This window comes from Panthera leo, chromosome A1 (genome assembly GCF_018350215.1).
Source record: "Panthera leo isolate Ple1 chromosome A1, P.leo_Ple1_pat1.1, whole genome shotgun sequence".
Taxonomy (NCBI): domain Eukaryota; kingdom Metazoa; phylum Chordata; class Mammalia; order Carnivora; family Felidae; genus Panthera; species Panthera leo.
The window spans coordinates 49,422,214-49,446,480 of record NC_056679.1 but is presented as its reverse complement, the minus strand read 5'-3'; the positions used below and the strand labels follow the sequence as shown (position 1 = coordinate 49,446,480).

Genomic DNA, 24,267 nt, shown 5'->3' with positions numbered 1-24,267 from the left:
GTTAATGTTTCATTATATATGCTGGATATTGTCTTCTCCAAGGATGTTCTGTAGCAATCCAGTTATGCCTTCATGTTGGATTGACCAGTTTTTTTATTATTTCATTCTCGTATGACCATATAAGAATGCTTTTTAATTCTCTTTTATGAAGTTACTTGTTAATGTCAAATGCTTAGAATTTATAAGTACTGGCATTTATTACTAGCTTTAAACCAAATAAAAGGTGGGAATAGGCAGGGATACATTTCATGGTTTTAGAATTTGGCCTCTGAAGCCAGACTTAGAGAGTTCTAATCCTAAACTTCCACTTACAAGCTGTGTGAACTTGGGCAAGTTCTTTGCTTCTTTCTTCCTCAGCTTCACCATCTGGAAAGTGGGGATAATAGTAATCACCTGCCTCATTTGGTTGTTTTCTGAGCACAGGTACAATGCTGAGTGGCAATGCACCATCGATGGAATGTTGTATTAGGTGCCCAATCAGTGTTGGGCACCTGATGTTAACATTGCCTTCATTATTATTTTTTTTAACATTTATTTATTTTTGAGAGACAAACAAGGACAGAGCTCAAGCTTGGGAGGGGCAGAGAGAGAGGGACACAGAATCTGAAGCAGGCTCTGGGCTTTGAGCTGTCAGCACAGATCCCGACGTAGAGCTCAAACCCAGAAACCGTGAGATCATGACCTGAGCCGCTTAACCGCTTAACCCACTGAGCCACCCAGGCGCCCAGGATTGCCTTTATTATTGATACTTGAGGGTTTTCTTTTGCAAGATATCAGCAGCTTCAGGATTAAACTTCAGGATATCTTTTGCAAGATATCAGCAGCTTCAGGATCAAAATATGCTCTCTCAGCACATCATACTGTGTGATGGGAGGGAGGATGGCACACAGGACCTTACAGCTGCCTGTTTTCAGGCATTACATAGTTCATCAGTGGTTTAGCAACTTCATTCCAGAGATCAAGACCTTGCCTTTTATCTTTGTAGGTGTTCCCAAAAGTCGACGAGGAGAAATTTGGCAGTTCCTAGCTTTACAATACCGTCTCAGGCACAGATTGCCCAATAAACAACAGCCTCCTGACGTTTCCTATAAGGAACTTTTAAAGCAGCTCACTGCTCAGCAGCATGCCATTCTTGTGGATTTGGGTATGTTTGTCATATTGATTATTGTACAAAAGCAAACGATACGTCCCTTTCCTGAGTATTTTGGGGGGTTTTGCTTGGGGTTTTGTGGTAGTTTGTGTTTTGTTTTGGTTTTGGTGTTGCTAAAGAGGACCAATTGAATTATACAGAGCTGCCGACTTTCCCCTTTCTTGAGGGCAAGTTGACTTCATGTCTGGTTGAAAATACCATAAATGCCTGAATACAAAATGAAGTTTTCATCCCCAGACTTTGCCCCCGAAAAAGGGTGTTATCTTATATTTGAATCATTATAAAGGTCATATTATCAGGGACTTTCAATTCCTGTATTTTGAAAAACTGACTTTTGTTTGGGTTAGGGATTTATTTTCTCAATCAACACTGGTTTTAAAATAGGATAGAATAGGTTAAAATTGAAACAGGCCTTTGAATATCACTTTAAAAAGCAGCACAATAAGTGGTTATGCTGTGGAATCATGAATACATCCCTATAGGATGAAAGGAAAATGAGCTGTCCTAATATTATATGAATGGCTACTTGTGACTGGGGAGAATTTCCAGTGATAGCGTCATAAAGCTATCTTTTTAAAGTCTGTATTTCAAATAACTAATGGAAAGTAAAAAAAAGGTATGATTTTTAAAATTACATTGTCTCTAGTTTTTCTCTAATTTATCATTTTATAATATATATTTTATTATTTAAAAATGTCTGATTAATTGGATTAAATATTGTGCATTGGCATTTGACTTTTTTATCTGTATCTCTGAAAGGTGGCATATTTAAAGTGGCCAGATATGTTACTTGAGCCCATTTGGGAAAATAAGGGGTTACCTTATATTTGGGGTCCCCTTATATTAGGGCATATAAAAATCACTGGCCAAAGCCTAGTTTTGATCTCTGTTCCTTTTGGATGATAAACAGCTTTTGTTGGGAAAGGACCCAACTCAGTTAGTATTTTTTGATTTAATATTTTTTGTAAAGGGGAATTTTACAGAGAAGCTGAAGACTTCAGTTCTTGTCTGATTCTACCACTAAACTGTGGTTTTAGGCAAATTATTTTGCTTCTGAGACTCAGTCCTTTCATTTAAATGAGGACCTTGAACTAGGCAATCCCTGTGGATCCCCACAGATCTGTGGTTCTGTGACGAGAAATTGATGACCAGACTAGAAATGGGGATGGTTCATTTAGGGCTAATGAAGATATCCGAATAAAGAGAAGGAGATGATGCAATTAGATTATAAGGCAAGGCTGGTCAGAAAAAAAATGAAGCTAGAATTAATGTCTTGGGTAGAGAGTACATTTATAGTTTTCTTCAGCAAAAAATTTAAGTAATAAAGTAAAATGATGATTAAAAAACTGTTTATTTAACTCTACTTGTAGCCATCTGTGTTTCCTCAGTGTGTTCTTGTTATTTTCTCATATGTTTCCCTTGCTCTGCAGAAATTAATCTTATCAGTTCCTGGGGGGAGGAGGGAAACAAGATCACTTTTAAGCATATGTGGTGGAAAACATTTAAAAATCTGGCATTCTTATAAGTTCTCACTGACATGAGTAGTCACTTTGCAAGGAAACTGATCTCCCCTTCATTTTTGTGCATAAGAAAAGTCCCATGCCAGTGTCTACAGCCTGGGTGATGAAGATGGGTGGGTTTCAGTGTTTAGTACCAGCTTTTCAGTGATCCAGAACTGATTTTGTTTGCTTGTTGGGTATCTCTATGGTAATTTTATCCTCAGAGGTGAATTTTAGAGGGGAATTTATTTGAAATCAGCTTGGCCCTTTGCTTTACTTGCTTTTTGGCTATTTTGAAAAAAGAAAAGAGGTCTGTATGGCTCATGGAGGTGGTTTAAGAAACAGAGAGCAAAGGATATTTGAAAAAAAGAAGTATTTCCTGAACAATAGATTGAATATAAAACAAAATGACCTCAAAAAGCTCCTCCAGTGGCATATTACATACAGGAAAAACAGGACTAATTCTGTTTAGGCGCTACTAAGATTTCCTTTTAAATAATGTGATAACTTTGATAGAATTCTGATTTTACTTGGAGGGTAGTCTTTATGTGAACTTGGAATTTGCCTTCATTTATAGCCAGAATAGATTTTGTATTCTGTTTTCCTGGGATCTCTCCTGGACATGTCCATGATTTGTTTGTGAATTTCGTTATTGTTGTTTTCTAGAAAGAAGTGCTATTTTAGCATCAAATGTTTTCTTCACTTTTGTATGTGTAGAGATGGGGTGGTGGTCTGGCAGGTAGGACCTAGGACTTGCTGGAGAGAGAGTTTTAGTTAGATGGGTATTCCACACAGCTCTCACTGGTTCAGAAAAGAATGTTTATTTCCTGGAACTCACTGCATTGCAATTTCACTTTTATCTCCAAAGCTCAGGATATCTCAAAAATATTTCTTTTCTCTTCCTCTGCAGGAAGGACATTTCCTACTCACCCTTATTTTTCAGCACAGCTTGGGGCAGGGCAGCTCTCACTCTTTAACCTCTTGAAAGCCTACTCATTGCTGGACAAAGAAGTGGGTTACTGTCAGGGGATCAGCTTTGTGGCTGGAGTCCTGCTTCTGCACATGAGCGAAGAGCAAGCCTTTGAGATGCTGAAATTCCTCATGTATGACCAGGGCTTCCGCAAACAGTACAGACCTGACATGATGTCGCTGCAGGTGAGGCACATGGGAAGCTGTTACCAGAAATCGTAGCATTAGCCCTCTTCTACATTACAGTTAAGATTTAAAGAAATTTGGGAATGCCTGGGTGGCTCAGTTAAGCGTCTGACTTCGGCTCAGGCCATGATCTTGTGATTCGTGGGTTTGAACCCCAGGTCGGGCTCTGTGCTGACATCTTGGAGCCTGGAGCCTGCTTCAGATTCTGTGTGTGTCTCTCTCTTTACCCCTCCCCCACTTGCACTCTCCCTCTCTCTCTTTCTCTCAAAAATAAATAAACAGTAAAACAAATTTTAGAAAAGACTGAAAGAAATTTGGACCCATTGTCTTGGAATTAGTATAAACGTAGAGGCTTCTTTTGATGTTTTAGTATGTGGGATTTGTACTTTTGCTAAACCTGTAAGAGTAGGACATCTATATGCAGAAAAACTCTTCCATAAAGTTCCTGAAGTGAATAAATGAGCAATTCTAGAAAGGTAGTGGGTACTCAAGTCTCTCTCCCCTAAGTCTGCAAGTGGAAATAGAGAAAGAATCAAGTCTTCTTTATTCGCTTTTCCTCAACCTGTCAATTGAATAGAATCAAATCTTTTTTTTTTTTAAATCTAAAAATATGTCCTTATTTTACTGTGAGTGCATCAGCGGCACATATCTGTGTCATGTTTCTTCTTGAACTTACCATGTCTCTCCTCCTTTATCTTTATGTCACATAGGTCCTTCTAGAGGAAAAGGTGCCCAAAGTCAGTGGTAGTTTTTGGTCTGCTTTTCTTAGCATGCACTGAAGAAGCACCATTAAGATGTTTTAGTCCTTTTAAGCGGGGTACTCACTCCCACTGCGGTCTTCAACCTATTTCGGACTCCCTGTCTACACATTTCTCCTTTCTAGTTAAAATTCCCCTTTCCTTAGTGTATTGGTTTCTAACAAGCAGTTTAAATTTTATCTATAGATATGATATCACCAACTGCCACTACCTTTCAATTTAAAGCTTTTAGTAGTAAAAATATAAAAGAAGACTTTCAAGAGAGGAATGTCAGAGTTCTCCTCCTTTGAAATGAGGTAGGCAAGATCTGTTAGTCATAATATCATGCTGTAGATAAGAAGTGAAATATTTTAAAAATGCTTTTAAAATATATTCTTTTCCTGGTTCCTAAGGATCAGTTTTTACATTTAATATTTTAGTTACCATTCTACAGGCAAAAAAGGACTCGGTTTTCACCTTGTGAATGTTACAGTAAATGGTATTTTCTTGAGAGGATCAATGGAGAGGAAGCGATTCATTTTCTTAAAAAAATTTTTTTTTATCATTTATTCATTTTTGAGTGAGAGAGAGACAGAGTATGAATAGGGGAGGGGCAGAGAGGGAGACACAGAATCTGAAGCAGGTGCCAGGCTCTGAGCTGTCAGCACAGAGCCCGACATGGGGCTCAAATCCACAAGCTGTGAAATCATGACCTGAGCCGAAGTCGGAGGCTTAACTGACTGAGCCACCCAGGTGCCAAGCACCCCTTCTTTACTTTTTTAAGATGAAATTTTTGCTAGGGAGATAGGGTTTCCCTCTTAACATTGGGTTTTCAGATGTGAGTTCATATAAAGGGACTTTATCAGGATCCATAAATATAGTGACTTGATTCCTAGTTGATGACTATTCACAGGTGTGTTAACATGCCACAAGTCAAATAACGACAATGGAATGTTTTATTTGTTACTTTATTTCTAAAGTATCTAATACTGGATAGGAAGCATTGGTGCCCTCGTAACAAATTAAGTAGCTCTGATTTCCAGAAATAGGTTTTGATAGCTAATATTAAAAATATTAAAGAATGGAAAGTACCTGTGAGTAGTGTTTGATTTAGGTCCCTAAGTGGAAAGAGAGATGCAGGGGGTGCCTGGGTGGCTCAGTCAGTTGAACTTCTGCTGCCTGATTTCCACTCAGGTCATGATTCCAGGGTTGTGGGAACAAGCCCAGCATCAGGCTCTGTGCTGAGTGTGGAGCCTGCTTAGGATTCTCTCTCTCCCTCTCTCTCTCTGTCCCTCTCTCTCTCTCTCCCTCTTCTCTCTTTCTCTCTCCCTGTCTCTGACCTTCTTCCCCGCTTGGGCTCTTTCTAATAAATAAATAAGTAAGTAAATAAATAAATGTAGTTCTCAATTTAGAAATGCAGTTGTTTTCAATTTAAAAAAATCATCAGTTTGGTATCATAAGAATTCATGTAAATTGGATTAACACATTTATATGACTTGCAATTGCCAGTAAATATTTTATGTCCATAATTATGACAATGAAGATGTTTCAATCTTTGGCAGCATTTGTAGAACCTGCAAGATTGGGGACCTTATTCCAGGAGAATAGATCTTTTTGCTCTGTAAGTGAGGTACAACACTTTTCCACCTTCGGGAGCAGAAAGTGTTTTTTTATCCAATCAATGTAACTTTCAGAAGTGGAAACAGCAGTGGGCATGGATCACTTGGTAGGATTTCTGGTTACCTGCACAGTGTGAGCGTGGACACTCCAGGTTCTTGGCCTGGGTTCCCTTATCCGCAAAATGAGGGAGTTGAGGTCTCTTTTAACTTTGTCTCCTTATGTTCTGTGGCTGCAGTTTTCTGTGTTGAGTGTAAAAGCATTGTGTCTTTTATCTGACGTCTTTGCTCTCCCCTCTCCCCATCTTCTCTACCTTTCTCATCTCTCTCCACATCTCCCTCCTCGGACTCTAAATCTTCCATTGGAAGAGTTGCCATGTTATCTGTATGGCAGAACTGAAGAATTACTTATTCTTAGCAGATGGCATTTTATTATTAAAGTTTCCTTCAAAGGAAGATTGAATTATGTTTTTATTTGCTTTTATCAGAAGAAATTTAATGTAAATATACCTTGATGGAGGAAATGTTCCGATCTCCTGGTTTAGAATGCAGAAAAGAAAAAGGTTCTTAAAAAAATAACGTTGAAGTATTGCTTCTGTGTCACAATCCTAACAGAACAAGAACAGAATGCTTTTGCCAATATGCTTTACTCTCTATCCTGCTAATTAGACTTCTTTGATTTTTGTGCTGCCAAAATACTAATTCTTCTATTGATGGAACATAGGATGTCTAGTTTCTAAATTATAAATGGCTTCAGGGAAATCTATGATTTTTTTCAACATGACTGAGATAATAATCGCATTCTTGTAAACCTTTATGTTTGACTGCAGCTAAGCTCTGTGTTTCATAGCTATGACTTCCTGTGGCTCTTTCTGTCCTTTTTAGTTTGTGTGGGACCTTAGTTTCCACAGATATGTGTTATTGATAAAGATCAAACAAATAATTTTCCGTATTTATATATAGTACTTTGATTTTTAGTTTTGTGCTCTGGAAACTGTTGAATTCACAATATAATCGGTTATTTTGATGCGTTTTTATAAAGCTAACTACCTGAGGGTAACATTTTGATGATATTGTCTAGTGAAAGAAGTTGTGCTAGACTTAATAAAATAGCATACACATTTCACACTAAAATGTCAAACGGATATAACTGATCAAGGAACCACTACTCAGGATGTTACTGTGTGGATAAAAATTTAAACACTTCACAAATTTGTTGATTATTTGCTACTGCCTTACCTTTAGATACCACAGACATATGAGTTTAAAGGCTATAATTCTGCCTTTATAATGTTTTTTAAAATACCAATAATAAACCAGTAACCGAATGAAATAATTTCTTCTTTTAATACTAGAGCACTTTTGGCTTTAATCCTAACCCTTTTCATAAAAAATATGCTGCTGGAATACCTTGGATATTAGAAATCCTATCCCAAACTTCTGCCTCCATAACATTCTAAGCCAGGCAGCATCCTGGCAGCACTCGTTGCCTGGTGGGGTCGAAGCCAGAGCTCCATTGTAACTCAGCTGCTGGGCCCAGCAAACAGAGACAAACTTTGCTTCTGAACTAAATGTAGAGTCTTTAGAATGGAGGCTTTTCTGGAATTGGTCTGAAATTGAAATAGACCTTCCATGAGAGTCCTAAGCCAGGGCAATTCTGATTAAATTCCAAAAGCAGTGCCTTCCTACATGAGGAAAAACAACCATTTCCATGTATGTATGTGATACCAAAAAACATATGATAGAGAAACCTGTGTAGTCATCTCAGATGGACTCTCAGTGACTTGCCTTATGACCTCAGTTAAGTGAACTTAGACTTTAATATCAACTTTAACATAATAAAAATAAAATACTAACTACTTTCATGTATTGAATATGTGTGACTTTGTTATTAAATATTGGGGTAAATAAAATTAAAGTTAGTGTATTTTATGCACAGATAAATGCATAATATTTTATTTTTCTTCTCCAAATTAACTTTAGATTCAAATGTACCAGTTGTCCAGGCTTCTTCATGACTATCACAGAGATCTCTACAATCATCTTGAAGAAAATGAAATCAGCCCCAGTCTTTATGCTGCCCCCTGGTTCCTCACATTGTTTGCCTCTCAGTTTCCACTAGGATTTGTAGCCAGAGTTTTTGGTAAGAGATGCCTATGATCAAATGGTACAATGTTGTTAATCCAAGGAATATCCCTCTCCCCAGTGTGGTGCCTGATTGTTTTATCGTGTGTTATACAGAATAGCAAATTGCTAATGGAATTTAATAAATTTGCCTGGCTCTTTTCTGAGAGTAGTTTGAAATCATATTGGTCTTAAATGAAATTGAAATTAAAGGGAAAGAAGAATTGGATCCTGTATTTGAGTAAAATGTGAAGAAGTTTTTTTTAATCCAAACTAAGGACTTACTATGTATCATTTTCCATATTTTTTTATACACATGCTTCTTAGCTCAGTTTTTATTTTTGTTTTTACTTCCCCATTATCTCCTTCAACACTAATTCAAAACAGAGAGAAACATGTTTTCTGGTTGAGTCAACGGACGTAACTTATATCAGTGTGATTTCTAATGACAGTCTGATTTTGTTAATAGGGTAACTGAAACTCCTGTTTTGTTGCTTAATTGACTCTCCTTCCATGCCAGTGCAGTACTGGCATCAGTCTCTAAGACTGGGTGGCTCAGGGTAACAGCACCAAACATGGCCAGTAAGGCGTGGGGCTAGTTACTGAGTTCCTTCTGCTTCATCACATTGTTAGGCACCAAGAATAAAAAGAGAGTATGACATGGTTCATGCATCTTTTGGGGGCCCTTAAATCCATTCAAAAGTCTTTAGTTATGTTTATCTAATCCATTATTTAAAAATCAAACAAATAAAAAATAAATAAAAACAACTCTTTATTAGAGGTTTGTTCTTAAAGATGTTTAGGACCTCTGTGACCCCAGAAAGAGCTCCTACAATTTTTACATTCTGCTTATCTTGTATCCATGGTGATATTTGTAACTTTGCCTTTGCTAAATTGGAGCTCTTTGTCAAATTGTATTTGGCCCAATTGTAGATTATTACCAGTATTAGAAAAAAAATGAGTGAAAATGGAATACAACGAAAATATCAGAGGATATCAAATGGTAAGAAAAATGTTTGGATAAGCTTCAGTTTTGAAGATATATGTGTAATATGTACACATGCATCAGATTACAGTATATAGTTTCTTTCTTATTGGGGGCTGTGGTTTAAAAAGTTAAACAGTGCATTAGTGTAATATGGTCTTTGGACAAAGTGCAGCAAAAGAGAAAAATGAAGATGTGCAGAATCAAATGGTCACCAAATTTCTCTTCTTTATTGAAATACTTGATTGCTTCTCTCCAGTTTAGTTTTTGGGTAGGGGTTGGGTTCCTATTTTTGGGTCTTTTAAAATCCTCTCATTCATTTTATATATATATTCTTCTTAGGATCTATATATTTTTTCTTCTCAGAATAATTTACCAAATCAAAATGATAAAACGATGTTTGAAAGCATCTCTCTTTGACTTACCCTTGGGAATGTGATATCAGAGCTCAAGAAACAAACCTCCCCAGGTCTTTTTTTTTTTTTTTTTTTGCAATGAAAATATGACTGATGCTGTCAGCTCTGCAGTAGCTGCTCAGTCCTTTTCTTTGAATTTAGTAGAGAATAGACGTAGTCAGGAAAGGGAAAGATGCATGAGCCAAAGTCACAGTTCCCTGTTTTCTAAGGACTCCCTTGCTTATTACATATTACTGATTCCAGAGTGGCAAAGATTGAACCTTTCATATAGAAATATCTGGTACTTTCAAAACTATTGCCTGTTTGTATTTGTTAGGAAGCAGAGTTCAGAGTTAGGGTAGGTTTTCTTTTTTTTTCTTTTTCACTTCTGATTTAGGTTATATATTACTTTTGATTTTTCTTTTAAAGTTTTTTTTTTTTTAATTTCCTGCTCTAATATAGGTTTAATTGTATGTGGATGGTGCATTTACTTTTTTATTATGGTAATAAGAATTTAAATAGTACTAATTGGTTATGCTGATTTGTTTTTGTAATAGTCTTGGGAAGCAAAATTGAAGTATCAGTTGAATAAACATCTTTAGGCTTACCTAGTCTCCACTAAATTTGCCACTAAAAATTATAAATACATAGGGGCACCTGGGTGGCTCAGTTGGTTAAGCATCCAACTTCAGCTTAGGTCATGATCTCACAGTCCGTGGGTTTGAGCCCCACCTTGGGCTCTGTGCTGACATCTTGGAGCCTGGAGCCTGCTTCAGATTCTGTGTCTCCCTCTCTCTCCGCCCCTCCCCGCTCATGCTCTGTCTGTCTCTCTCTCAAAAATAAACAGACATTTAAAAATAAATAAATAAATAATAAAAATTATAAATACGTAGACAAAGAGATATATAATTAACCTTCTTCTCTGGCCTTATCTGACATTCCTAAAGAAGTAAGAAGAATAGGTAAACATCTGTTTGTTGGTTTCAGTCATATATATTTTTTTAATCTAGGTAATTTTGACCATATTCTTTTGTAGAATATTCCGTGATTCCACTGCATTAAAAACAACACCACCACAAGAAACACAACAATCCATTAACACAAAGAGTGTACTTTTTACAATAGTGGATGCATAATTTTGATCATGAAAATCGTATGTCTTTTTTTTTAGATATTATTTTTCTTCAGGGAACTGAAGTTATATTTAAGGTTGCGCTTAGTCTGCTGAGCAGCCAGGAGACACTTATAATGGAATGTGAGAACTTTGAAAGTATTGTCGAGTTTCTTAAAACCACGCTACCTGATATGAATACATCTGAAATGGAAAAAATTATTACCCAGGTATGATTAAAATGATAAAGGCAAGATATAAGATCACTCAGCAGTTTCTCTACTAAATATATATTAAAAATGCTTTAGTATAAAGACTTAGATTTGCTTGATAGATTTTTTTTTTATTTCATCAGATTTATTTTATTTGGAAGTGAGATTATTGTGAAGTTTCTACATTGTGAAACTGCCTGTGTGGCTATGCACAGGAAAAGTGGTTCAGTGCTACATAAGAAGTGTTTGGTGAATCTCAATTTAGACCAATGGTAAGACTGAAGACAGAGCTGACACAGTTAGGAAGACTGACTAAATAAATAAGTAAATAAATAAAATAAAAATGAGACTTACTTAAATATATAAGGAGTACATGGGGGTGCCTGGGTGGCTCAGTCGGTTGAGCATCCTACTCTTGATTTTGGCTCAGGTCATGATCTTGCAGTCGTGAGATCGAGCCCCATGTAGGGCTCTGCACTGGGCATGGGGTCTGCTTGGGATTCTTTCTCTCCCTCTTCCTCAGCCCCTCACCCCCTTTCTTTCTCGAAAAAAAAAAAAAAAAGTAAGATGTATAAGGAGTACATGTGGCAAGAGCCTAGGCTTTGGAATTAGTATTGGACTTACGTCAGCCTCTAGCTTTTTTATTAGTTGGTGGGCTTGTACACATCTCCCTAATCTTCTGAACCCTAGTATTCTTACTTCTCAAATAGGTCAATACTGATCTGAGAGGTTTTACGAAGCTTAAATGAGACTTCATGTATTAATTAGGGTCCCTTGCAGGAAACGGTCTTTAATGATTCAAACAAAGCTACCAACTTACAGAGGTTTCGGCAGGGTTAAGAGAACCAAGTATGGCTGTCCAGGTGCTCAGGAGCTAGTGACAGAGGGAAGCTGTTGATATTCTGGTGTTGAGGGGGCAGAGGAAGGATCTAGTGTTTTTAGGCCCAGTGAGTGCTGGAACTATGCAGGAGGAGTTTCTGGAGCTTTTGTACTTTTGGTGAGCCAGGCAAGGAAGCAGCAAGGAAGAAATACAACCTCTCCTCCTCTTTCTGATTTCCTGTAGCTGCTCTCCTGGGCCATACCCAACCAGAAGCAAGCAGAAAAGGAGGTGTGAAAGGGAGATGCAGGTCCCAAGGGTCTTTCTCCCAGGTCCAGCAGAATAGATGAGGGCAGAGAATTGGATCTGGGAAGCAAATGGAGAGTAATCAGCACACCATGTATCTAGTCCTGGCTCTTCACAGGGACTAGGTTAAGTGGTAGTTGTATATTGATGTTACTCAGATGGCATGACCAAGCTTCAGATTTGTAGATAAAGCAGTAATGCTTTATGAGTATTGATAAAGTTTACCACTTTCCTAGAGGCACTTGGGATGGCCAATAAAAGGGTTTAGAGCAAGAGAAAGGGAGTTTGACATCTTGTTCTTGTGCCCTGCCACCTACTAGCTCTGTCACATTGGGCAAATTACAACCTCTCTTTTTCCATACCAATAAATATAGATCCATGCTATCATTTTTAATGGTTGTGCAACAGTCCCTTGTGTCCATGATTTCCCACTAGGTAGGGAAAAACTGATACTTGTTTGAGAGGGATGACCAGGTTGTCTAGACAACCCATTTAAATTCTAATATTTGAGTATCTCTGATCATGGTAGGATAAATAAATCAGGTTTGTTGTGGTTTCTTTTCTCCCCACAGTGTTAGTGCAGACACCATTGCTTAAATGGCAGCTGCTGCCTCCCTTCCCTTGCAAGTTTAGACTAAGGAGCCATTACCCATCCACTGACTTCTAAGCAAACTGTCTTGCTGTGGGGTGGCGATATGGGAGAGCAGAGGCAGCCCCGATTAAACCCTACAGCTCTGTGCAGTGCTCAGGGAATGCAATTATGAAGATTCTCTGTGTGGTAGAATATGAGATGCATAGAGGCCTACAAGGATTAGCAAATGGATGAAGACATTTAGTGTAAGACCTGTCTACCCCATTCACAAGTAACTAGAAGTATTTTTGGTTTCTTTATTATAGAAATACCCTATGCAATTTTGCATAGATTATCTCTAACAGAGGTAAGAATCAGCAAAGATTATCTCTCACATAGGTAAGAATTACCCAGTAACTAATGTTGTATCTGGTATGCTACATTTTTGGAGAGTAACTGGATTGTGTATATTTTAGTTGCAAAATACCCTTAAACATTAACTTATTCTATCGTCTTGGCCTCATTATGAGAATGTTTCAATTGTGTAGAAATAATCCATTTGTCATTATATAGACAGTCATATCTGTTTTTCTTCCTTTTGATATGCCATATTATTCTTCATTAGTAAGCACTTGGAAATCTATGTGAAGTACCCCAGATACACAGACTGTATTTTGGTATCCATACTAAAAGCCAGATGAACCCATTGTGTTTTCATGGCAGGTTTTTGAGATGGACATTTCTAAACAGTTACATGCATATGAGGTGGAATACCACGTGCTGCAGGATGAGCTTCAGGAATCCTCATACGCCTGTGAGGATAGTGAACCTTTGGAAAAGCTGGAGAGGGCCAATAACCAACTGAAAAGACAAAACATGGACCTCCTAGAAAAGTTGCAGGTAAGGATATAAAGATTTGATCAAAACACTTGACTGCCTCCTCCATGCACAGAACGATCTACCAGGAATGGCAGAGATGTGACATAGAGTGAACCATTGCTGACAGAGGGTCTGTGTGGCAGACTGCGTCCAAGTGTTCTGGGGGCTACAGATGCCCATATAAACTTCAAAATCACTTGGGAGAGAAATTTTACACTCACAAAATATTAAATGACAATTCTAGGCAGAATCTGGTTAAATACCTATAGGGTGTTGCACCTATTTGGCTACATTCAGGGGAGGAGGGGTTGAATATGGGGAATTGGGAGAGCTCTGGAGGCCTTGGGGCTTGAGCTGGACCTGAGGGATTGGTGGGAGAAATGAATGGGGGGGTTGGTATGAATGAGGAAGACGGGGCAGAGCAGCAGAGTAATCTTGGGGTCTAAGGTTTATGTGCGGGAGAGATGGGATGAATGTGATGGAGGCAGAACTGTAGATAACTTTCAGTGTCAAAATGAAGAGCATGGTTTTAATCCTGCTGAGAAGGAAATCTCTCAGGGTTTTTGAACTGTACTTTCAAAAGATCTGTGGAAACCTTGATGAGGACACATTTGAATGGGGAGAGAAGGTGTGGAGATCAGCTAGAAATCATTTGCAGAAATGATTTGCAGTGGAAATTGTCTAGAGTAAAACTCAGTGAAATGGAAAGAAAAGGAAGCATTTTCGAGAGAATTGAATGAAAACATGTAACACATAGTCCCTGCCATCAAGTTTACAATTATTTGGGAATATAAAATACTATATATGTATTTATAAATGTATATTTACAAATGCAATAAGCAAGTTAGTATAAACTAATATTCTGCACCTGTAACTTGTATGATAAGTGCTGTATAGCCAAGCCCTGAGGGGCAGGGTTTGAGAGTGATTGGTGGAGGGGAGGTTAGAAGGAGAACCTTCTGAGGGGTGGGGGAAAATGTGTTCAGAGTTGGAGCTTAAGCGTCTCATGGCTCCTTGGTTTCTGTTTACCCCCCATTTTCCAGAATGACACCTGTCCCCAAACTAGAGACCACTAAAACTCTGTTTCTATATGGTGAGTCCCCTGACAAGAATGACTAGGAGAGAAAGCCTTAGAAATGAGGGATCTCTTGGCTGTCTGGGTGGTGCAGTCAGTTAAGCATCCAACTTCAGCTCAGGTCATGATCTCGCAGTTCATGGGTTCGAGCCCCATGTTGGACTCTGTGCTGACAGCTCAGAGCCTGGAGCCTGCTTCAGATTCTGTATCCTCCTCTCTCTTTCTGCCCTTCCTCTGCTTGCTCTGTGTGTCTCTCTTTATCTCAAAATTAACATTAAAAATTTTTTTAAAATGAGGAGTCTCTAGAGTAATTGTTCCAAGAATAGGAACACTGACTTCGTTCACTTCATCTTCCATTAGCCTCTGCCTACAGAAAATCATATGCCTATTCAAAGAAAGAGACAACATTGTCTACTTTAAAAAAGAAAATATTATTACTCGATGCTTCAATGGTGATTAATTGAGCACTTCCTTATTAGGGAAAGTGGGTTTGGACCCATTTTATAATGACTTTTAAAAAAAAAGTTTATTTATTTATTTTGAGAGAGTGCACATGTGCGAGTGGGGGAAGGGCAGAAGGAGAAAGAGAATCCCAAGCAGGCTCTGTGCTGTCAGTATGGAGCCTGATGCAGGGCTCCATCCCGTACAGTGAGATCATGATTTGAGCCAAAATCCAGAGTCAGATGCTTAAATGGCTGAGCCACCCAGACATCCCTATAATGACTTTTATTAATGGTTACAGACTTTTTCTTTTTTTCTTTTTTTGATGTTTATTTATTTTTGAGGGGGGGGGGAGAGAGAGAGAGAGAGAGAGAGAGAGAGAGAGAGAGAGAGAGAGCATGAGCAGGGGAGGGGCAGAGAGAGAGTGAGTCACAGAATCTGAACCAGGCTCCAGACTCTGAGCTGTCAGCACAGAACCCTACATGGGGCTTGAACTCACGATCCACAAGATGATTACCTAAGCTGAAACTGGATGCTCAACCAACTGAGTCACCCAGGTGGTGCTCCACAGACTTTCTCATTGACAGTTAAATATCATTATCACATCTTGGTTCCCAAGTTATGTGGGAACCCCTGACACCAATTGAAACTGATAGGATCCAAAGTATGTGTTTAGAAAACCCTATATTTCTAGTCAGAGGGTGAAAAGCCTCTTTTAGCACCTCCAGGAAGCATCAGGAATCTCCTTTTTCTCCTTCATCCAGATCCCACTCACTCCAGTGGCCCCGCCACTGTAGGATGCTGATTTAATACTGCATTTTGGTGTATTCAGTGAAATGAGATGTATTTTGTTGGTACTACAGTTTTATTTTAGAGCAATTGAAAAATATCCATTTCATGAAGGGTTTCAAAGTATTTGTTTCACATACTATTTTATTCATTAAGTAATATGATATGATTGGTTAATACATGTAAGGTCGGGATGCTGGTCTGATGAGGAACCAGAGTCTTCAGATTTTTGATTTGGAAGAATTCGCATTGTTTTTCCTTTCCCCCAAACAGTTAGCCCATGCTAAAATCCAGACCTTGGAATCCAATCTGGAAAACCTTTTGACCAGAGAGACCAAAATGAAGTCTTTAATCCGGACTCTGGAACAAGAGAAAATGGCTTATCAAAAGACAGTGGAGCAGATCCGGAAGCTGCTGCCCACCGATGCGCTCGCCAATTGTGAATTTCTGCTGAGGGACCTCAACTGCAACCCTAACAACAAAGCCAAGACAGGAAACAAGCCATAACTGAAGAAGTGCCCTCTCAGCAGAACATGCTCTCAGAACGGAGAGGAAGGGAAGAGTCTGTGTGCTGCTGGCCCAGCGCTGGACACCAGAGCTGACAGAACCACTTGAGTCTGGTGCTGCACCCGTGTCCTAGCTGGTGGACCTCGGTCTTACTAGAGTACGCCAATCCTAAGCCATTGTACATATGTAGACTGGTTTTTTCTGTTGTTGTTGTTGACTATGTACATATATATAAAATGGACACAAACAGTTCATGCTTTCAGATCAAAAGAGTAGATGTATATTTAGTGAATTTTTTTAAATCAGAACTTCATGAAACCCCCACCAAAGGGAAGTTAAAATGAAATTCCCCTTGGACATATGTGAAATCATTTTGTCTTTGTAGTGAAACAAAGCTTAGAGCATCTTTGTATATTGAAATATACTTGAAAAAAATGAATGTATTTTTTTCTCCAAAGAGCAGCATGTTTCACTCAGTGGTGGAGAGGTAGAAACATTTGTGTAACTTTATGTATATCTGTCTTAAAATCTACTGACATTATGTATATCTGATTGCCAATCATGCTCCTATGGATTTTTCAGGAAGGTGGGGGCCTTCCTCCCCTGCCAGCTTTGTGCCAACTAGCATGTTGTGTCTACATGCATTTTGAGTCAGGCGAGGCATTACTTTGGATGTGTGTTAAGGAGAAAGCAAGACATCATAGTGGAGTCTACCCACCCAGCTCAAGGTGAAAAAGAATGTTGCTAGTTTTCTAGCAAATTAGACCAGCATTATTACTCAAACTAAAAGTATCAGGCTTCCAAAATTTAATTTAGGACCTAAATTGTCTAGATCAACTTTCTACTTTTTTAATTTAAATTACTGCTTATAGTTGTGAATGGACTCCCTTTTACTTGGTGCCACAATTGGTGACAAGGATTTGGCATTTTCCCACAAATGGGAACTCCTAATTTAGTTCTCTCTACCTGCAGTGAAAGATATGGAAATGCGATTATAATTGGTTTTCTAAAGATAATATGCTGTATTGACACATTTTTTTTTTAGCATTTATTTATTTTTGAGACAGAGAGAGACAGAGCATGAACGGGGGAGGGTCAGAGAGAGGGAGACACAGAATCCGAAACAGGCTCCAGGCTCTGAGCTGTCAGCACAGAGCCCGACGCGGGGCTCGAACTCACGGACCGCGAGATCATGACCTGAGCCAAAGTCGGCCGCTTAACCGATTGAGCCACCCAGGAGCCCGTATATTGACACATTTTTTATTGTTGTTGCCAACGGACAGAATCTAATCTCTTGATCATCTTTCCCTTGTATGTGACAGTTTGGGGGAATTGTGAAATGTTTGAGAATAAACTGTTGAAAGCCACTGGAGAGAAGTGACAAGTGGCACCAGGCCCTTTCTAAGATCTACAATTCTGCATTTGAACTCCCAGCTTCCTCAGGCTACAGCTTAATAGAGGACATTCATGCATGTTGGGTATATGGAAGGAAAGTAATTTTCAGAGCACACCTGCAGTTCTCCATTTGAGATGAGTCTATGATAGTGCCTCTGAAAGTTGATGCAGCATTTTTGCCTCTCCAAACAATATTTATCATCACTGCTTTTTGCAGTACTTATCACAGGTGGATTATCTAGGATAATTTTCTTCAGAGGGGTTTTTTTTATACACAAGCTACAGTATATTATAGAGAAAGAGCAAAGCTCTCGAGGTTTGGGAAAACCTTGAAGAGCAGATGATAAACATCTGAACCCCCTGCCTTTACACCATTACTTAGTATAAATGTAATGATTCCTGTTACAGATCAGCATGCCCTCTAATCCAGGCAGTTTTTCTAAAAAAGAAAATAAAGTCTTATTAGGAAAGTTAACGCAGTTTCTAGTTTTAGGAAATGTTGATTCTAGGTACCCTATTAAGTTGGGGTTTTCAGCTGATTTGTTTCTTGGATTCCCCCAAATTTCTCTATTTGTAGGTGAGGTTTTTCCTGTGAGGAATAGGACAGATATCATCTAGTTACTGTCTGGTGATGGAAATTACCTTATGTGTGTTATATACAGGTGGTAGCCAAAGAATCTTTAAGTTGGGAAAAGAAACTTTTCCTTTCAGTTCAAAGTTAATTTTACTCTGGATACTCAGAGTGTCATGAGTTGTATTATGTATGGTGTTCAGAGATTTAGGTGTCTTGGATACAGTATTTTTTCCGAAAATGAACTTTCTTTTTCTTTTGTGATTTTTTAAATGTTGCACCAGTTATGCTTTATGTATTGTTACATCTTCATCCGATTAATGTAATGTCTAGTTCATTTCCAATAAATACATTGCTACAGTTTCCTTGGCTTATTGGTTTTACCTTTGTTTGTAGTAGGAAAGATGATACTCTTGGTTAGATTTCTTTACAAAATCTGTATAGGCTGAATTATTGCTACTTAAAATTGGTTCCATGATAATTCTTTTCAGACAACAGGGCGCCTGGGTGGCTCAGTTGGTTAAGCATCTGACTTTGGCTCAGGTCATGATCTCATGGTTCGGGAGTTCGAGTCCAGCACCGGGTGAGCTCCAGCCCTGCATCGGATGAGCTCAAGGCCCACTTCAGGTGAGCATGAGCCCTGCTTTGGGTGAGCACGAGCCTTGCATGAAGTGAACACGAGCCCCACTTCAGGTGAGCCCCGCTTCTCTCTCTCTCTGCCCCTCATAGAATTCCCTCTCTCTCTCTCTCCGCGCCCCCGCTTGCTCACTCTCTCCCCCCTTCTCGATTAAAAAAAAAAGAATCAGATAACAAAGGTAATTTATAGAAATATTTATGAAAGTCCATTGTTGGTTACCAATTTTCAACCTCTTTCCCAAAGAAGCCTTTTCTTGAAGAATATAAAAAGACAACCACATTGACAGATTTGCATTCTACCCCTTTTGTTTTCTATGCTCTCTCATAGATAGCAAGGGAGAGAATGAGGATAAGAAAATACAATTTTTTAAAAATTGGATTAGCTTCCAAATAATTAAGAATACTTATTGATGGATATGATTTGAATGTGGTCACATATAATATATATCTTCAGAATATTCTCAAGTATGTTTGTAATCCAGTACAAAGGACACTGGATCTTCTTGTTAACTTTAGGACTAAAATTTTTAGATGTCTTGGATTATTGTAGCCAACTCTTTGAGTGTCCTGTAGGCTTACATAGTACGGTCTCTTATTGTCCATGTTCACCTACCCATTTTATAATCATTTCATCAATTTGTTTTCACTGTGCTAGATTAGGAAATCTGTCATCTGAAGGATTTAGTTCTCTACCACAATATGTCACCCATATTAGCTGTGATATATTGAAAAAGCACTAGATTTAAGGTGAGAAGTTTTAGATCTGCGTCTTGGTTCTGACACTTCTATTTATTCATTTAATAAATAGTTTCTGTAAGCCAAGCTAGATGCTGAGTATTCAGAGGTGGAGAAGATACAGCCCTTGCCCTTGATGTGCTTGCAGTCTAGTGGCAAGGGGACTAATTAAGAAGCAGGAGGGTTTATACAATTACAGATATTCAAAGTAATCGAGATGAGAATCATTTCAATCAGCCTGGACAGGAGTGACCAGCAGCATCGGGAGCATGGGGTAAGTGTTGCTTGACCTGAGTCTAGAAGAGCCAGGCATAGGTGACTAGTTTGTGTTACACAAGAGATGAATGAGAAAGGATGGTGTATTTCTCAAATCACAACACATTCCTCTTTTTTTAAAGTTTATTTTGAGAGAGAGGGAGAAAAAGAGCATGGGGGTGGGGGAGAGAGAGAATCCCAAGTAGGCTCTGTGTTGCCACAGCCTTTTCCCCAATCCATGTTTTGTCTCAGATATCCTGGTAATCTCCATCAACACTGCATAGCACAATTGGTGGCATGAAAGAACAGAGTCAGTGTTGATCCTCCTTGATAAAAACAATATAAAGCAATAAAAAAAAAGTTTGGTTTGAACTAAACATTTTATTTACTATCCTATGGGTAAGGTCTATAAATGTCAATACCTGGGCATTCCAATGAGGTATCTCCTAAAACCTCATAAAAAGGGAAACATGAGATTCTTTAAACAGAAATCAAAATCTTTACTCTGTGATCTAATCAAATATATTTGCATAGCTAAAGTTAGGTTAATCAGAAGAGAATTAATTAGTCTTGGAAAGATAGGAGAAAAACAACGAGGCAATTTTGGTAGGTTCAGTGGAGGGAACCCTACCCAAGACCCTGGCAAGCCTGTCCTCATTGTTAAAATGAATACAGGGCATCCTGGCCTCCAGAATCCAAGTGCTCTGGCCCCTTTGACAAGTCTGTCCCTGTTGTGAGATTGATGTGATATCTGGGTTGGAGAGAGGTCTCAAACATCCAATTCATTATGTTCCGTGTGTGTGTGTGTGTGTGTGTGTGTGTGTGTGTTCTAATACATGCCTTCAAAGTAGGCTTCCATGTATGATTTAGTTTGTTTCTCTGTCATAGAGGCTAGGTGGGTTGTAAAAGTGCAAATATTCAAGTCCCTGTGATAATCGTGGTTTTCTATATAAATTAAAAATAGGGATTCTGAATTTTAAAAATTGTAAAATACATATAACATAAAATTTACCATTTTAATCATTTTAGATGTACAGTTCAGTGGCATTAAGTATATTCACCTTATGTAACCATCATGAACATCCATCCATGAAATCTTTTCATCTTGCAAAACTGAACCTCCGTACCTATTATAACTCCCCAACCCCCCCTCCTCCCAGCCACTGATAACTACCATTCTGCATTTGGTCTGTATGAATTCAACTACTCTAGTACCCTACATATGTGGAATCATACAGTACTTGTCTTTTTGTGACTGGCTTATTTTGCTTAGCATAATGTCATCAAGGATCACCCATGTTGTAGCATGTATCAGAATTTCCTTTTTAAGGCTGAATAATATTGTACTGTATGTATATTCCAGATTTTGTTTATTCACTCATCTGTCAGTGGACACTGGGTTGTTTCCACCTTTGGCTTAGGTGAATAATGTAATATGTGTACAAGTATCTCTTTGAGATTCTGATTTTAAACATCAGTCTCAGGAGCTTGGTTTTTGTGAATCCACCCATGAGAAATGAATCTGTGTGGTTTGTGTACTCAAGAAATCAAATTGTTGTTTTCAAGGATGGAGCTAGAGCAAACTCACTAAACTAAATGATATCTTTTGGATTTTTTTTTTTTTATTATTATATGGAAAGAACCCTAGAATGTACAAATGTGATGTTGAGCAAACTGGTTTTCTTAATAATAATGCTGCTGCTGCAAACAGAAGAATATTTTTTTTTTCCTAAGAGGTACTAAAATGTTGCTAATATTCAAATTTTCTTTTGTAAAGTAAAAGTGTCATGTCTGATATTGTTTCCCTTCTCAAATTGAGTTGATTTGCAAATTCACAAATGCTACTTTCAATAGAACATGATATTGCTTAGGAATAATAATTTTGTTGAACATACAGCTAATGCTTTATGTTCAGGTGTCCCATGGGGCTTTACAAAATGAAATGAGGGCATTTCCTTTGTTGACTTTCACTAACTTGGGCATATTACATTTTCCTTATACATCTATGTTCTATTTTGTCTGGTCAACAGTTACTCTGAGTACTCCCCATTTCCTAATTTAGCTATTCTGTGGCAAATTTGGTACTTATAGGGAGAGATCACCGTTCACTGTTTAATAAGACTATTAAGGTTTATGTGATTAGATCATTCATTGGTAATTTAATAGTACTTATATTTAAAGTCACAGGGCAAGGCAGGAAGGGATATACCAGTGACGCAAGTGAGTTAATATGCTTGATATTCTTCCCTTTTCTCCTGAAGCTAAGCTTTTTATCAGCCATGTGTGCCCTTGGATAAACTGTCTTAGATATTCAAAGTATCAAAAGAATACATTTTACATGCTGTTTCTCTGAAAGGATTGTGAGGCATAATACTAGTGCAAATTTGGAAAATATACTTGCTTGCAATTGTATCTTTCCATTCCTTTGCTCTTCCTGAGCCCAGAGGAAGCAGGCAAAAGAGTTATTAAGAGCACAATCCCTTGCTTTCAAGATAGTCCCTGTTGCAAACAAAACCCCACTTCCTGAGAGAGTGTACCAATCTTCTGTTTGAAGGACTGTTTGAAGGGATGACAGCTGTGCACTTTTTTTAACCATGCAGGTAAACTTCTCCTGTGACAGGCACAGTCAGAGACAGCATGAGCAAACTCTCATGCTTTTGTAAGCATTTTATTGAGCTGGGCTGTTACGAACCCAAGCTTATTTGTGTACGTGGCAAGTTACATTGGAAGAACTGGGTTCATCCACTGCATTTTTAAACTGATAACCACATGAAGTGTTGGTAGTATCTGTGAGATCCAGTTTTTATGGCTCTGCTCTGTAGCAGAGATACTCGGACTACCTCAGAATTCCCTAAAATTTGTTCCTGGAGAATGTTAGAGCTTCCTAAAGGTAAACGGATTCTACAGGCAAATGAGTTTGAGAGACAATAAAGTAAGCAACATTACAAACAACAATTTAACCTGGCATGGCTCCTCAGGGGGAGCACTGAGTGGGCAAGGAGACCATGTCCCCCAGTGTTTGGAGCACAGGTTCGTCAACATGTGGACCAGCCTGACTCAGTGAGGGCTCCTCTGCTTACTGCTTGTTGACCTGAGGCCAGTGACCAAAGTCATTAAAGCTGAATTTTCTTATCTTTCAAATGATGAGCTTAAACTAGACCTCTAAGGCTCCATTTAGCTGTATAAGATTTCTGGGGTAATTGATTTTTCCACAGCCCCAGATAAATTAAGTAAGGCACATGGAAAGAGAATTCTGGTTCTGCTTTTCAGTTTAACTACTGTAATCCATCTTCATCTCATAGTTGGCTTTGTTTTTTAAAAAATACCATACAACCAATGAGCCAGGTAATATTTTTTACCAACCATTTTCTTCTTTTTCCTTTCCTTATTTCTTTCTCTTTCTTTTCTCTCGCTTGCTTGCTTTCTTCCTTTTCTTTCTTCCTTTCTTTTTCTTTCTTTCTTTCTTTTGTTCTTTCTTTCTGCTACATAGTATAAGTCAAGTTGAAACTGTGTGGTTAGCCTTGTTTTAAAAAAATAGATGAATAAGCCATTTCCCCTCTCTTCATTATGGGTGTTGGCTGTTCTGTCTTCCTGTCAGTGAGAGGAAGCATGTTTTTCTTCATATAGACGATTATAAACAGCATACACATTCAATAGTTAAGTTGCAAGATTTTTTTTCAATTCACTCAAAAGACATTTGCAAGATTATTTTTTTTATTCACTCAAAAGACATTTATTAAAAACCACTGTATTCTAGCCAATGTGCTAGTGCTGAGAACACAGTCTAATGGAAAATACAGAGAAGCAATAGAACATTGTGGGATATGTATCATGCTAGATGTGGTAAGACAGTATTATTGAAGTAAATAGGGAGACCATCTAACCTAGCCTTCTGAATCTAAGTTTTTATTATCAACCAAGTGAGAGTTTTGGATCTGTGTTGAGGAAGACCACCTAAAACAATGGTATGTTTCCCAAAAGGCCTTGTCTGAGAGAGATCACCTAGAAGGGACTAGTAAGTAGGACAAGCTATAAGGCCTGTCAGTCATTTTAGCTTTCTGATAATTATGCATCAGCGATCACCCTTTATCTCAGAAACAGAAATTTGTACTTGGCTTCAAATCTGGGAAATCCAAGACATGCATTGGGAGTGTGGCTGTAAGAATTTAATTAAAACGTTCCAATTCTGTTGGGCTTAGTCTTTACACTGTGACTATCAAAGTACTTATACTCTGCCAGTTCCCTCTGGAGGGCTTAGTCATCAGTTGGGCTGATGTTGGGCTTGTTTTTCCCTTAAGTGTATGTG

At 38.3% G+C, this 24,267-nt stretch overlaps 1 protein-coding gene across 4 annotated transcripts in view; it reads left to right on the top strand.

Moving 5' to 3' along the window:
* Nucleotides 1–17,042, top strand: part of TBC1D4 (TBC1 domain family member 4) — a 185,473-nt gene extending 168,431 nt beyond the window's left edge. For all 4 annotated transcript variants that reach the window (XM_042927934.1, XM_042927929.1, XM_042927951.1 and 1 more), the window contains 6 exons: nt 986–1,144; nt 3,560–3,804; nt 8,141–8,300; nt 10,833–11,002; nt 13,402–13,578; nt 16,136–17,042. In XM_042927934.1, the coding sequence (XP_042783868.1) occupies nt 986–1,144; nt 3,560–3,804; nt 8,141–8,300; nt 10,833–11,002; nt 13,402–13,578; nt 16,136–16,369 (1,145 nt within the window). In that variant the 3' untranslated portion in view covers nt 16,370–17,042. The remainder of the gene's footprint in view (nt 1–985; nt 1,145–3,559; nt 3,805–8,140; nt 8,301–10,832; nt 11,003–13,401; nt 13,579–16,135) is intronic.
* Nucleotides 17,043–24,267: the final 7,225 nt, after the last annotated feature.